At 32.1% G+C, this 14,473-nt stretch overlaps 1 protein-coding gene across 6 annotated transcripts in view; it reads left to right on the forward strand.

The window, feature by feature from the left end:
- The window catches only part of ST18 (ST18 C2H2C-type zinc finger transcription factor), a 326,074-nt gene that overhangs the window by 191,664 nt on the left and 119,937 nt on the right, over positions 1-14,473 (forward strand). For 5 of the 6 annotated variants that reach the window (XM_031946404.1, XM_031946408.1, XM_031946407.1 and 2 more), the window contains 3 exons: positions 2,836-2,942; positions 10,908-10,962; positions 13,948-13,978. In XM_031946404.1, the coding sequence (XP_031802264.1) occupies positions 2,836-2,942; positions 10,908-10,962; positions 13,948-13,978 (193 nt within the window). The remainder of the gene's footprint in view (positions 1-2,835; positions 2,943-10,907; positions 10,963-13,947; positions 13,979-14,473) is intronic. The other variant, XM_031946409.1, reaches the window with a different exon arrangement.

Consider the following 14,473-nt stretch of genomic DNA (forward strand, 5'->3'; position numbering starts at 1 on the left):
TGGAACTTTAGCAATTCTCCTACTAATCTTTCCCATCCTACCTAAACTAGGAAAGCCTGAATATATTGGCATATATCCCTGCAAAATCATATAATCAATACAGTTGAAAGAGACTTCAAAGGTCATTTGGCCAATGTAAATGAAGGACATGGGTCATAGATAAGAGAACTAGAATCCATTTAGTCAAATACTCCTGATATTATTGATCAAGGCCTGAGGACCAGAGATATTAAGGACCCAAAATCACATAGTAAGTATAAGAACCAGGATTTGAACAAAGATCTTTTGACTCCAAATTCATTCTTTTTGCCCTCCTATGTCTTCTACCTACATTCCTTACTTACAATTGCATTGTGAACATTAACTATGAAAGTAATATCCTCTCCACTTTGAATGTGGTTTAAATGCTTATAATATGAAACCTGTCTAGAACATAAGTAATTTAAAATCTATCACATGAGATACCTCCATTTAAACTGTGGTCCCAGTTTGGGGATACATTTGGCACATATATCACATTACATTAGGGTGTGTCGCTCTGCATGACACAATATAATTTGACAGACTCTTTATAACATGACAGATGCATTCCATTGTGTCGCAGATTTTAAGAACAACCACATCTTTTTCAGGAGTGGCTGCCATTCACCCATGAACCAGCTGTAGAGGCAGTAAGTCCTCATTATTAGCAGGTTGTAAAGCAGACAAACATAGGGTTTAGTAATGAGTCTGTTTCCCTTGTAAATGTCATTTAATACTTATAGAATACATTTAAGAAATGTAGCCTGTTAAGTTATAGACTTTTGAGTTATCACTTCTTTTTAACTGGGTAAGAGATCTAAGCTAATATTTGCTAGCTCAAACACAGACCTGTTTGTTCATCCAGGTAGGAAAGGCATGGATTTAGTTTTCCCACTAACTTTTTATGAACTTGTCCAAGTTACCTAGCCTTGAATAAATGCAACAATAATTACTTTTTTAATGACATTTTAAGATGATAAGTAGTGCAAAGTGCTTTGAGATGAAATTAATTCTCCAAGTGTTATATTTGAAATAGAATGAGCTAAAAATGTACAGCCTTAGTGTAATAGTACATCAAATGCACATTGCAATGTCGCTAGTATGCACATCTGAATCCCCAACTGCATTTTTGTATTTGAGGTAGGGCATACACACATCTTTCAAAAGACAGAATCCTTTGGCACACATGCATTCTCTTCACCTGTGTTGTACCTAGATTCTTCATGAACACTTATGGAAAAGCAAATTTCTAAAAGTTATATTTTTGACTGTGCTCTCTTTGCACTCTTCCAAGTGGATCTCAGCTGTGCTGTCTTAACTCTCAATCCCAGGGGACAAGAGAGACAGCAGATGGGGTTAGGGCAGAGGGCTGAAGCATCTGACGGCAAACGGCCTGGTTGTTGAGTGGAAGCTGTGAGCGTCAGGAAGCTACTTTTCCCCTGAGAACCAACTAACCACTGAAGAAAGTTGAAAATGAGCCCTTTGAGAAACGCTATTAAAAGTAGTAAAAAATTGCAATTGTGCAGATGATGTGCTGCTGTGTGCTTATTCGGATGCTAATGAGTTTGACATTAGGGAACTCAGAGGGTTTACAGCTACTCCCTTATGTGATTCCATTCTTTATTGGCAATCTTTGAGAAAATAAATGGAAAATGTATTGCTAATAAATACATAACACGATAGGGTATTAGACAAAAAGCCGTTACTTTCAGAATTTAGAAAAGAGCTTTATTCACCAGTGTGACCATTTTTCCAGGATCTTTGTTTTAGATTAGTGTGTGGGAAACAAAGAGGAAAAAGCAGGTGGAAATCTTCAAAACTCTTTCTAGAACTGAGGGAGAAGTAAAATATTCAGAAAAAGATATTTCTAGTGTAAGCATATTTCTTTTCCAATAGCAGTGAAAAATGAGCTGGGAATTTTCAAGTTTTAATGCTACTTTTTCATTTTTACCTCAAGATCAATGATATGTCCTCTCACTTGAGAAAGTTACATATCTCCTCTTCTCCAAGGAAGTAGAATTACTAAAAATGAGTTAGAAAGCCTACTCTAAAGTGATAGTCTGCAAAGGTCCGGAAAAGAAGGGGTAATAGGAGGTACAATCATTAAAGTAAGTTGATGGACAAATAAAATATCATCACTCACACTTTAAAATGTCTTAATCCATCTCACTCCCTAAATCCCTTGAAAATTCTATCCCCCAATCTCACTTTAATAAGAAGAATATGTAATGCATACATATATGTGGGTAAAAAGATCTTTTTCCAGTTTGATGAGTACAAGACACTGAATTTCAGAGTTTTCTTTCAAGTGCCAAATGGACTGAAAGCTGATTCCATTCTCAATCCCTTGGGCAAAAATAGAAACGATATGTTAGATGTATTATGACTGAATGCAAAGTAAACAAAAGCTAAATTATTTCTTTAGAGAACATATTCAAGTATTAGTTTAAAAAACTTCAGTGTTTTTATTATTATTTTACTTTTGAGTACATCTAGATTCTTGTAAAAACTTTTCAGTTCTAAAGTTAAGACGTTAAAGTAAAATTATCCTTCCTATTAACCAGATTTGTTCACCAAAAGACAAGCATAATATACCTCTATAGAAAATGAAAAAACAGATTTGTTTTATATTAAGATGAATAATTGACATCTGAACACTAAAACTTTTATTCTAAATAGACTATCAGTAAAACTGGAGATAAGAATATTATTGAACTAGTTCACCAGTGTTTATTAGGGCTGTTGCACTTTTACTTGCTTTACCTGACAAATATTGATAGATACATTTCTTTATTTTCCTTTTTTTATCTTAAGAGAATGCATGTCAGGATTTCTCACTAACGCAGACAAGCAATCTTAGTCACTCTGAAGGACCGACGCATTCAAAATTGGCATACCATTGCACCTGTGAACAGAAAAAGGTGAGGGAGAAAATGTTTCTTTTTATTAGAAAATAGATCTCACTTACAGAAATCAAATTTAATAGAAATCTTTCTAGAAGCATTTTTGTCTATAATGTTAACTGTTTCTTTTGACTTGCTTTGTGAGAAATAGTTTGCTGTGTTGAGTTTAGAAATTTGGTAGTTGTTAACAGCATAATCAAATGAATATACATTTTAAAATATGAAATGAATACATTCCCTGGATCTACACTTCTACATATTGATTCATGTTGTTTTTCACAAATGTTTACCCTTAAGCCTTCATCAAAACAGTACTCTTATTTGAGTTTTAGTCAACAAGTTTAGGGAAATTAGTTCTGTCAAATACTATATCAAATTTGCTAATTATTTAAAGTTTAAAAATGGCATAGTTATTATGACTCTTGTTGATTATTATCATGGACAATTTACAAAAGACTGAGAAGCACATTTTCTAGTAAAAAAAAAAAACTCAATATGAAGTACTCCCATGTTTGTTAAGGAAGTATTTTTTTTTTAATTCTAAACATATTTTGTAATAGGTATAGCTCAGAAAATATCTTTATGAAATAAAATGGAACATTTTAAATAGTTATTTACAGTGAGTTGCTTTTTGAAGTGGAAAATTATGCAAAGAAATAGATACTGGTGAATTCTTATAGCAAAAGGCTGCCAGTTACTCCTTAGTTTCATAATGCTATGATTCTGCCCTCTAATGCCTTGGTAAAGCAGACTAATAGAAATCCTTGGCACATGTTAGTTACCTAAGGGAATAATGGAACTATTTGCTGTAGTCGTTTGGCAAAAGGACATAAACATATGGCTTTAGTCTATATTCAGCCTTGCCAGTTGTGCAAAGTTGCATGGATGAGGTATACAACAGCAGCGACAACTCAGATCAGAAATGAGACTCACAATAAATCATCCTCATTACAAAGCTATCCAGACTTCTCTCTGTTCTAAGGTTTCTTTCATTGTGAATATATTTTCAAGTGACTGTAGTAAATCCCCTCTGAAGAACATTACTCGTTATAAGCATATGTAATACTTGATCTTCAGGAACAGTTCTATCAGAGATGGATTATATTTATGAGATCTCAAATAGAATTTACTTTTTCCCTTAGATTTAATGTTTGTATTAGAAAGACAAAAAGGAATAAAGAAGTGGAGGTGACATGCATTTAGAGTAATCATATCCAGGGCTTTCAACTTTCTTGTGAACTATCAAGAACAGACAGTACTACAAAGAAGAGAATAAAGAAGAGAAAATGAACCAAAGTTCAGAAGGCTATAAATACCTTGATAAATAATAATTTTAAAATTATGTTTTTCATAGTAAGTTTAGGAGATGTTTAAATCCCTCTCCACCCTCAATAACTTCTTGCATCACCACCTTGCTAAAATGTTATCATTTTTCTGGAGCTATTAATAAATACATAGAAAAGAAAGGAAAACAGGAATCAATAAGGTGAAAATAAAAAGTGAAGATATATTTAATCACTATATTCCTGAAAAACATTTTTGTTACTTATTGTTGCAATACTCCAAATCTATATTTTTCTTTGTTATTTATGACTTGGAATCAGAACTTATCTTCATGCTGTTCTTCTTGTGTAAAAGGGATTTTTTTTTCTTATCCAGAACCAATGTTTAAAATAAAATCATGCCCAAATTATCAAAAGCAAGAGAAATCAGTAGTGGCTGCTTTGTTCTTCAGTCTAGCCAAACTTAATGCCAAGGTATTGGCATCACCTGGCTGTTTCATTTTCTAGGCTTTAGCCTTTTCCAACTTTCAGTGTTTCTCTTTGTCATTTTTGCAAAATTTTGGCATTAAAAAACGAAATATGTACCAAGGACAAAAGGGCTCCTCATGGAAAGGAATGCATATGATCTTTTCTATCCAGTGATAACAGGCATTATTCCTATGCTTACTATGAATTCTCCTGACTGAAAATAACTCACAAAGAATGATATGAAATGATACAAACTATTTTGTCATTAAAGGTATTACCTGGGTGATTTATCATCACATTTTTAAAAGAAAAGTTATTCAAATTAAATATGTGTGAAGAACTTTTAAATGAATATTATCGTGTATATATACATATATTTATTAGACAAAACTTAAGTTAATCATATATAACATTCACATATAGGAAATATTTGTAAAATGATTATATACACATTCGTTGGATAGCATTTGGTTTAATTATAGATATAAATTTTAGATAAATGTATATGACTTTCACAAAGTACTTCTCAAAAACATGTGGCTATAAAAGCTTATCATACAAGTATGCATTTTTTATGTCTTATCTAAAACTCTTCTTAAATTCAGGTTTGTGAACCCATATGGGATCTTGGAATTGAATATGAAGGTCACAAAATCATGATTTATTATTAGTAAATGTTTGATTTGTATAACTATTTTATATACCTATATACCTGGGGTCACATTAAAAACTTCTCAGATGAAAAGGAGTCGTTAGGTGAAAAAAATTTAAGAAGCCCTAATCTAGAAGGTAGTCTCCTTTTGGACGGGGACTTTTCTTTATAACTTTGTGTTCCCAGGGCCTAACGTAGTGCTTCACACACATGGAGATAGATATTTTATGTATACATGAATACACACATATGTGTATATATGCAAATATATGCACATATATTTAATCTTAAAGAATTTCTTGGTATAATAGTGACTACTTCAAGCACACTAAGTAAATACTTGGTATTATGGTGAAAAGTGAATAACTTTAAGTACTTTGCAGTCAATATGTTTTAAAAAGTATTTAATGATTAAAAGACAAACAAAAGTCAAATTTTTCTCTCACTGATGACAATTATTTTGGAAGTGAATTATCATTAGTGAATGGGAAGCAAATTAACATAGATAAAACAGGGGGACTCTTTCTAATTGTTTTATCTAGTTTCCTTCACTTTTGATAAGTGAAGGTTATCACTTCACAGATGATATGCACAAGGGAAAAATGATTTCAGACTTTCAGGTATATGAATTCCTAGATGATTTGGGCTTTAAAATTGTATGTATATATATGTGTATATGTATTTATGTATAGATTCAAATTATTTTCTCACTTTAAGCATACTTCCTAAGCCAGTCATAGTAAGCATCTCACATATATTGACTGACTGATCTAAATATTTTTAAACTTATCATTATAGATATGTATTTAAATATTTTAATAGGCTTTAAACTTCAATTAATATTGAGTTATATTTATAGATATAGATATTGTTTCCATACTCCCTCCTCAAACTTATAATATAATTGTTAAATTCAAAACATATCTTTTCTTCCTGACCTAGTTTAAGGAAGAGACTTTTTAGGGCTTCCATTCAAATCTCTCATTTTACAAATGAGGAAACTGAGACACAAAAAGCTTTAATAACTTGCTTACTTTTTAAAGCACTAAATGGCAATATTATTTTTTCTGTCCTTACTACTCTACTTTTTTTTTTTTAACAATTTCCCTCCTTTTAAAACTTTATTATATTTTTCTTTCATTTTTGTTATCTCCTCTTTTTCTTATCTTTTATTTATACCTTTCCTTGGATACATGTATTTTGGAATAAATCTATTGTAGTAATATACCAAAAGATTCAAACAAGAACTACTTTATTTAAAAAAAAAAAGTAATGTCATTGTTCAGGTTCATGGAAGAGGTAAAATAGATCTGGTGATTCCCTGTCTAAATAAGGTATAAATTCCCAATGTCCCAAGTCTTCATTGCTCCATTGATGAGACCTTTTCTCTAACACTGACTAGTTCTTGACTAGTTCAAATATCTGAGTTCTATCCTAGGATTTGACTTTTAAAGTGATTAGACAAAGAGAGTGGAGATATATAAAGATATAAATGAAGTTCCTTTTATAACCACGGGGAATCATATAGCCTCACCAAAGAGTTATATACATCAAAGAAGTTATGTCACATGGAGATGCAGACCAATTCAGACACACAGACTGATATAGAGTCTGAAACAGACATATACTGAGACTTGAGACCTGGATAAGATCCAGTATATATGTACAGATTGCCTGCCAGAAGAGAAAGAGCCATCAACAAACAAAAATGAGAAGGACCAGCATTAAAAGAAGACAATGTGGAGGGATAACACAGACTTTCTACTGTTCTAGAATTGTGAGTCATGTAGACTATGAGATCACATGATTACTTATCCTCCCTGAATTCTTACCTCTTGCATGAAAGCATCACCCAGGATATTCTATGTACAGTCCAGATGGCTGTATAGGCCCCTGGAGTAATGTAGTCTCCCTAGAAGAGAAGGTTGCTGGACCTCCTGGCACCTTTAAGTTCTTTCTATTGTGTGTGTGTGTGTGTGTGTGTGTGTGTGTGTGTGTGTGTGTGAGGATCAGGATGAGGGAGTAGAAAATCTTGGTAATAGATTAAATATAGATCCTTGTGGAAGCAAGAAGTCCACTGAATAGTGAAAGGGAGTTTCCTTGAGTCTCTATGAGTTCATGTAAGTCCTATGTGTTTTTTGTCAGGTTAAATAAAATCTGTCCTGTAGTCAATGCTTTGCTGGCGTGCACGTTTGCTTGAGAGCTAAGGTTCCATAAGGAGACCTGAGGCAAATTCTAATATTTCCAGAGAAAACCTTGGGTCAGGGCAGGAGTCAAAGATATGTATTTAGAGAAATCCTCAAGGTGAACCAGACAGCCATGAATACAAAACAGCTTTTCTGCAGTGATATGGACTATGGAATACATTCTCCTGTTTTAAAATCCATTTCTCAGTAAAGTCATAATTTCTAACAAAAGGAAATCCTAAAAATTAAGTTTTTTGTAATTTTTATATCCACATGAAAAAATGGATTTCAGCAAATATATTTTAACAAAGCTAGAATGATTCCATTTACGCCAATGATAATACAGAGGACTAACTAATCTTGACTAGCTATAAATTCAAACCAGGATATGAAGTACATGAAAAACTTTAAGAATATTAGAGAAAAGTTTTATGTGAAGTGGGTTATTTAAGCCACTGTTTTGAATAAAGAAATGAGTTGATCAGTTTTTTACTAAATTTATTACATTATCAATAATCAAGGTTTAAAATGGGAACAATAAAATGTAAAATATTTCTTTATATTCTTTTTGCTATATTATGTAGGATTTCTGGGTCATATAATAATTGAATACCTTTTTGTAATCCGCAAGAATGTATAAGAAAGACATTCACCAACGTTTAACTGTTTGAAACATTAATATGCCTACTCTGATGAAATAATTTCTACTTCAGTGAACATTTATAAAATGTTTTATTCTCCTATTTTTTTTCAAAATGAGATCCACAATTCTCCCAATGGAAAAGTAGGAAAGTCCATGAGAAAGAGATAAAGAATTTTCAGGAATTTTCATTTCTATCTACTGATTTCTCAGATACCCAAGGTTGGTTTTTTTAAAACTGATATCTTGAAAAGAGATAAACTCAGATTGTAGTTATCAAAAGGTACCATGCATCATATTTTGAATATTTCTATTTATCAACAAGCTGCATGCCAGTTGGAAACTAGAATTACCAGTTTTCTTTTTTTTTATAGAATGATAGAAAGAGGTAAGGTCCAATCAATGCATCATATTTTGTGAACTCAAACTAGTTTGATCTCTTTTCTGTAGACTCTACCTCAGTTAAATATAAAAGGTTTTAATTTCATGAATGAGTTTTTATTTTTATTTGAATATATATTCAACAACTAGAGGACAATGGCTCACCAAAATACAATTATGAAACCAGTATTCTGTGCACAATACAAATGGAAAGCCATGAATATTTATGCATTACTTCCATTGACTTTAATAGGGAGGTCGCTGCATGGGATGATGGCAGAATAGTCTGGCTTCTTGATAGCTAAACTTAAAAAAAAAGATAGATTTAAAACTATTGAAGGATTACATTTAAATGTATTTAGGTAACATTTATTTGTATGTATCAGCTCTCTTTGTACCCTATGCTTCAGTTTTGGAAAAGAACTCATTGATTTAATCTTCACTTATTTCTTAGATTCTGCTTTTGGAGAGTTAATAGCACCTGTGTGGCTGTATAATATTAGGCTCATGTTGTGTTGATTTTGACCCAGGGGAACAGTTTTCTCCAAAATATTTCATGGTCTTCTCCATTTTAACCCTCACATGATCCAGATCACTCTTAATCTAGTTATTCATTTAGCACATGGGGGGTGGGGGAGTTGCATGAGTTGAACCACTTTATATGCAACAGAGATACTCATGGGAGGAGGAGGATTTCACAATGCAATGCTTCCTATCCTTAGTAAGCCTAGTCTTTTTAATCCTAGGCTGTTTCAACATCTGTCATAAATTTATGTGGTTTTTCAAAGAGGGAAATTGATAAGAAAAAAATTACCTATGTTGCTTTTATTGTTGTTCTCGCCTTGCTGGGTTTTTAAAAAATATTCACTACAATGAACCCTGTTATTTGGATTAAAGTAACTGCTGCTTCGTGAGAGCCGTGGACACTTTTTGTTTCATAATTTTAAAAGCAGCACTATGATTGGTGTGGTATTTATTATGAAATGATGACAAAAGAGTACCAGTGGTTTTAATAGTTTTAGCTTATAAGAGCTGTTGTTAATTTTGTCTGTAGAGTTGCAGGTGAAATAATGCACAATGGATAAATAGTCTATATTGGTTTAACTGAACATAATATATAGTGTGTTCTGGAGTTGTTTGTCTCAATAGACTATAGTAATCAAAAGTAATGAACCTATTATGTGCAGGACCTTGGAGAGCGTAGAATGGCAGTAAAAGTGTGGCACATAAAAGGTTTATTAAAGGAAATTAAAGTCCATCATTGCCACACCTGCTCCCCTATTATAAGTCTATGGCAGGTCAGTGCCTTCAATCACAACTCAGCATCAGAGAACAGAGACACGTTTCCCATTACCATTGCAGTCACATTGCATACAGCCTATTCTCAGTTTTTAAGGATGGGAACAACTGAAGTGAACCTTTTGCCTCTGGTTTTCAGACACAAAATAACTAACTCATGTTTAAGAATTTCATCTGCTAAAATATAGCTATGACTTCACCTAATAAAACATTGAAGTATATTTGTAGGGTGGAAGACACTGGTCAGCAAGATAGGTATCTTTCTCCCTCCAATCTACATGCAAAAACAATTATTTGAAGAATATTTGCATTGTACTTGGGCATATTTTGAAGTCTCTTATGAAGAAGTTTTTTTTAAAACTTTACATTGTCATATTTCATCTCATTCAAAAGGCAGCATTCTGGTTAACTAAACAATCATCTCCCAGTTTTCTGGTAGAATTCTGTGTGGAAATTTGCTCTTCTTGTTATGTTTGATGTGATAGTATTCTTTTTTCTTTATTTGAAATAGTAGAATGTTTCAGAAAGAGCTAAGAAGTATTAAGTATACAATATCTGGTAAAATACAGAAAAGCCTTCGAAAAATTTTTTTAGATTTCTATAGTTATAAGAACCATTGTGATTCAGATAATAACTGAATTTTTCTCACAGAATTGTTTGAATCATCATTAAACACTTGTGGACAACAGAATAGAATCTACCTTAAGTAGTTGTTCTTTCTCATTTGTAGATTCAATGAATAATTCTTTTACAAGCTATGGATTGTTAGAAGAGTCGTATGCATGACAATCCTAATATCCAAAGGATATCCTGTCTATCCTAAAACTATGTGTGTATATGTGTGTATGTGTGTGTTATGTATATAGTTATTATATGTTATCATACATGCCTAAATGCACATATATAATATACAAACATATATGTATAGATATGTCTTCAAGCCAGAATATATTTTGTAAGCATGGCTATTCTCTTTTTCATCACAACTTTCACAATATCTCAATATATAATTATGCACTGGATTTTGATCAGTAACAAAGGAGGTGAATTTAAAATTTTGTGTTAATGTTACAGATGGATGCAGATGCTGAAGATAAAAGGCTGCATACTCGCTCAAAAGGAACCAAGGGTGAGTTAGCAAGCAGGTTCCATGACATCGTGCCCATAACACCATGAAATATGGTTATTCTTATGCTAGGTCCCTAATGTGTAGTCAGAGTATACATAACTTCCTCAGGGCTCCTTTTTTTAATCAAGCCAGGACATAGGCTGCTGGCATTCAGAGACAAAATGCTATTAGCTAGGAGTTAAAGAGGATAGAAAAGTCCACAGAAATGCATGATGTTTGACAGTTGGGAAAACAACATAGAAGTTAGGCATCATATGAAACAATATAATGTTAGGCACTGAAAGTATGCTTCAGTGAGACCTTCAAAATGTTATGGTCGCCTTTAATAGTCAGATGAAAGTGCAGGGGTTTTTTTTCAGTTCATTGCTATAACAGGTTTTAATTTTATATTACCTAGTTTAGTGGTTTCCAGTCTAAACTTAGTCCCAGCAAAAGGAGACTATTTGTTTTTTGTCTAGCCCCTCTGGGATTTTTCAGAAGCTCTGCAAAGTAATGTTTGAAAGACTTAACTTGCCGGTTAGCCCTCTCTTTTTGTAAGCAACAGATGGTAATGTAATATTGAAATATAAACAAGCCCTTGATGATCTAAACATCTGGAAAGCAAGATTGACTAGCATTATAACCCCTCAAGGAAAATAACTTTTTATTATAATTAGTAATATTTTTGTGACCCTTAATTCTAAGTGGAAAATTTGATGCTCAGAATGGCATGTGAGAGGATAAGCAAAGGAGATCCATTGCTTCTGGATAGAATCATTCCTCAATTTTAGTTTCTCTGGCTAAGAAAATGGACAATAGCACTTGCAACAAAACAATCACATTTATAAAATGTTTTAAGAACATCAGATTAAAATTGCTAGCAAATGAAATGTTTTTATTATCTACCTATTTTATTATTTAACTAAAGCTGCTAACTCATATTCAAGCAAAACCCAGAACAACAGAATTAGAAAAAATAAGCTCAAAGCAGATTTACAAATTTTTCAGTTTGCCATGACAACCAAAGTGTAGGGTCACCAGCAATTGAGACCTGGAATTTTCTTTACTCAAACAAAAATTTTTACTCTATATACTTTTCTAATTTGAGTTCCAGGGACTTTTAAAAATGCACCAAGGATGCAAGTAGAGAATATTTTTATGGACCAATATATATGAGGTACAGAATTCCCAAGCATTAAACTTTTTATCTCAAAATTCATACATTAATAATATACTAAAATTTAAGAGAACAAAATGAGATATGCTTTCCAGGCATTTGGATTGGTGCTCTCATCAGAACAGCCTGGATTTTTTGGTTTAACTTCTAAAAGACATATTCTTATTGAAGGTTATTTGGATTGCAAAGTGTGAAAAGTGAATCTCATCTGAAATTTAATTTGGATTTCATTTTCACACACACACACACACACACACACACAAGAATGCTCTCCCAGATGTGAAATAAATGTCTTTGCTAATGCTACAAAAATACTCTTTGAAACCACTTGTTATCTGCTAATCTGCTGTTTATCCTTGTATGAACAGATATTGATAAATACTAATTTTCTACATTCCCATCTCAAAATCTGTCATAAAGTCAAGATTTTCCTTTACATTAACTAATTTTTCAAAGATTATTTCTATCACCCTGCCTGAAGTTTTTTACTTTCTTCTCTTACAGACACTTAATTTGCCTAATATAGTTCTGGGAATTATTTGAGCAATGAAATTTTGCCATTCACAATATAAGTATATGAAGTCACAAATCATTTGATTACTTTATTAAATTGTAGTATATATATATATATATATATATATATATATGTATATGTATATATTAAGTTGCATGTTGTTGATAGATGATGAAGACAGATAAAGAATAGTTCAAGACCTTTTTCTGACATATAATAGAATGAAGATGGACAAATAACTTAACCTTTCAATATCCCAAGGCAACTCTCAAAGAATTAATGAAAATGATCTGTTTCATACCTACTACAAACAGCAGAAGCGTTATACTAGTCAAAAGAGAGTTTCCACACTGGAGGTTGTCCTTCACTGATGAAAACATAGTTCTATAAAATGTACAGACTCGTTCTCTGAACCTGTTTTTTTTTCCTATGTATTTCTCTGTAAATCTTTCTCCACACACATATTTTTCTGTGTTTATGTACACAAAGATATGCGTATATCTACATAAGTGATATCTTGTTATGGTCTATAATGTTTTAGCTCATTTGATTCTTACAATATGCTTCAGAGTAGTCACTTAACTATTAATATAATTATCCCAATGTAAAGATGAAGAAAATGGGGCCCAGAAAGATAATTTGTCCAAGAGCACTCAGATAGCAAGTATGGAAAAAAGAATTCATGCCAGCTCTTTCCTGACACTAAGAACGATTTTCCTCCACTATACCATGCTATTTTTCATATGTACTTAGATGCACAAATATATTCATATATATCCTAATTTATATATATATATATGTACATTCATATATATATATATATATATATATATACAAAAATTAGGATATTTTCAAATAGTGTTTTCAACTCAAATATTCAAATGGATCTGTTATCTATTCATCTTGGATGTCCAATAAATCATAAAATATAATTTCTTGTATAAAGTGAAAATAAAAGTCAGTAGTTCTTAGTTTCACTTAGATTCACGCCCACTTTATTTGAAATAGTCTCCACAAGAATATAGTTGCTTGCTGGTAGATTTTCTATAATGAGAGGGAGCCAAGTTCACCAAGGAAGTAATACTAAGCTCAATATACTCCAAACCATGAGGATCTGCCCTTTTTAGTGAGAGATGAGAAGTAGGAAGAGTTTCCTCATTTGTTTGTAGTCCAGGTGGGGCAAACCCACACATGGAAAAATTAACCAAATGAAAATGGGGATAAGATTTTACTAACAATTCCATGCCCATCAGCATTTCAGAGGATTGGGATGAAACAGAGAAAACTGACTTTTTCTTTCTCTTTTTGTCAACAGTTCAAGTGGAGTCTCTGGTACAAGAGCTCAGGTAAGAATTCATTTAAATCACCTTTGTCAATTTCCATTATTCTGAATCAAAAGAATTAATTATCGCTACTAAACCTGGATATCACTGTTTTGTGACAAAAAATAAGAAAAACTAGACAACATACCCTCTGACAAAATCATTAACTGTTTTAGGCAACAAAATAATTCATTTACGTAAATTCAATGAATATTTTATTAAGTATCTGTACCCTACATTCATTTGTTGACAATTCCACACTGATCTAATGAATTTAAATAACTCAAACATTTGTCCAAAATTATCTAGGTAAAACGTGGCAACATTTAAAGAGAGTTCCATCTCAATATATGTGATAAGTCATGAAAACCCAGAGAAAGTAAATTTACCCAAAATGTTTTGTCACTTCACTGACTTCAGGAATCAATGCAATTATATGAAAGTTCAAACCTAAAAAGTTTTATATAATATTCAGATAATTAAACAAAGAGGTTTTGCTTTGTTTTGTTTTTTCTTTGG

This window comes from Sarcophilus harrisii, chromosome 1 (assembly GCF_902635505.1).
Source record: "Sarcophilus harrisii chromosome 1, mSarHar1.11, whole genome shotgun sequence".
NCBI lineage: Eukaryota > Metazoa > Chordata > Mammalia > Dasyuromorphia > Dasyuridae > Sarcophilus > Sarcophilus harrisii.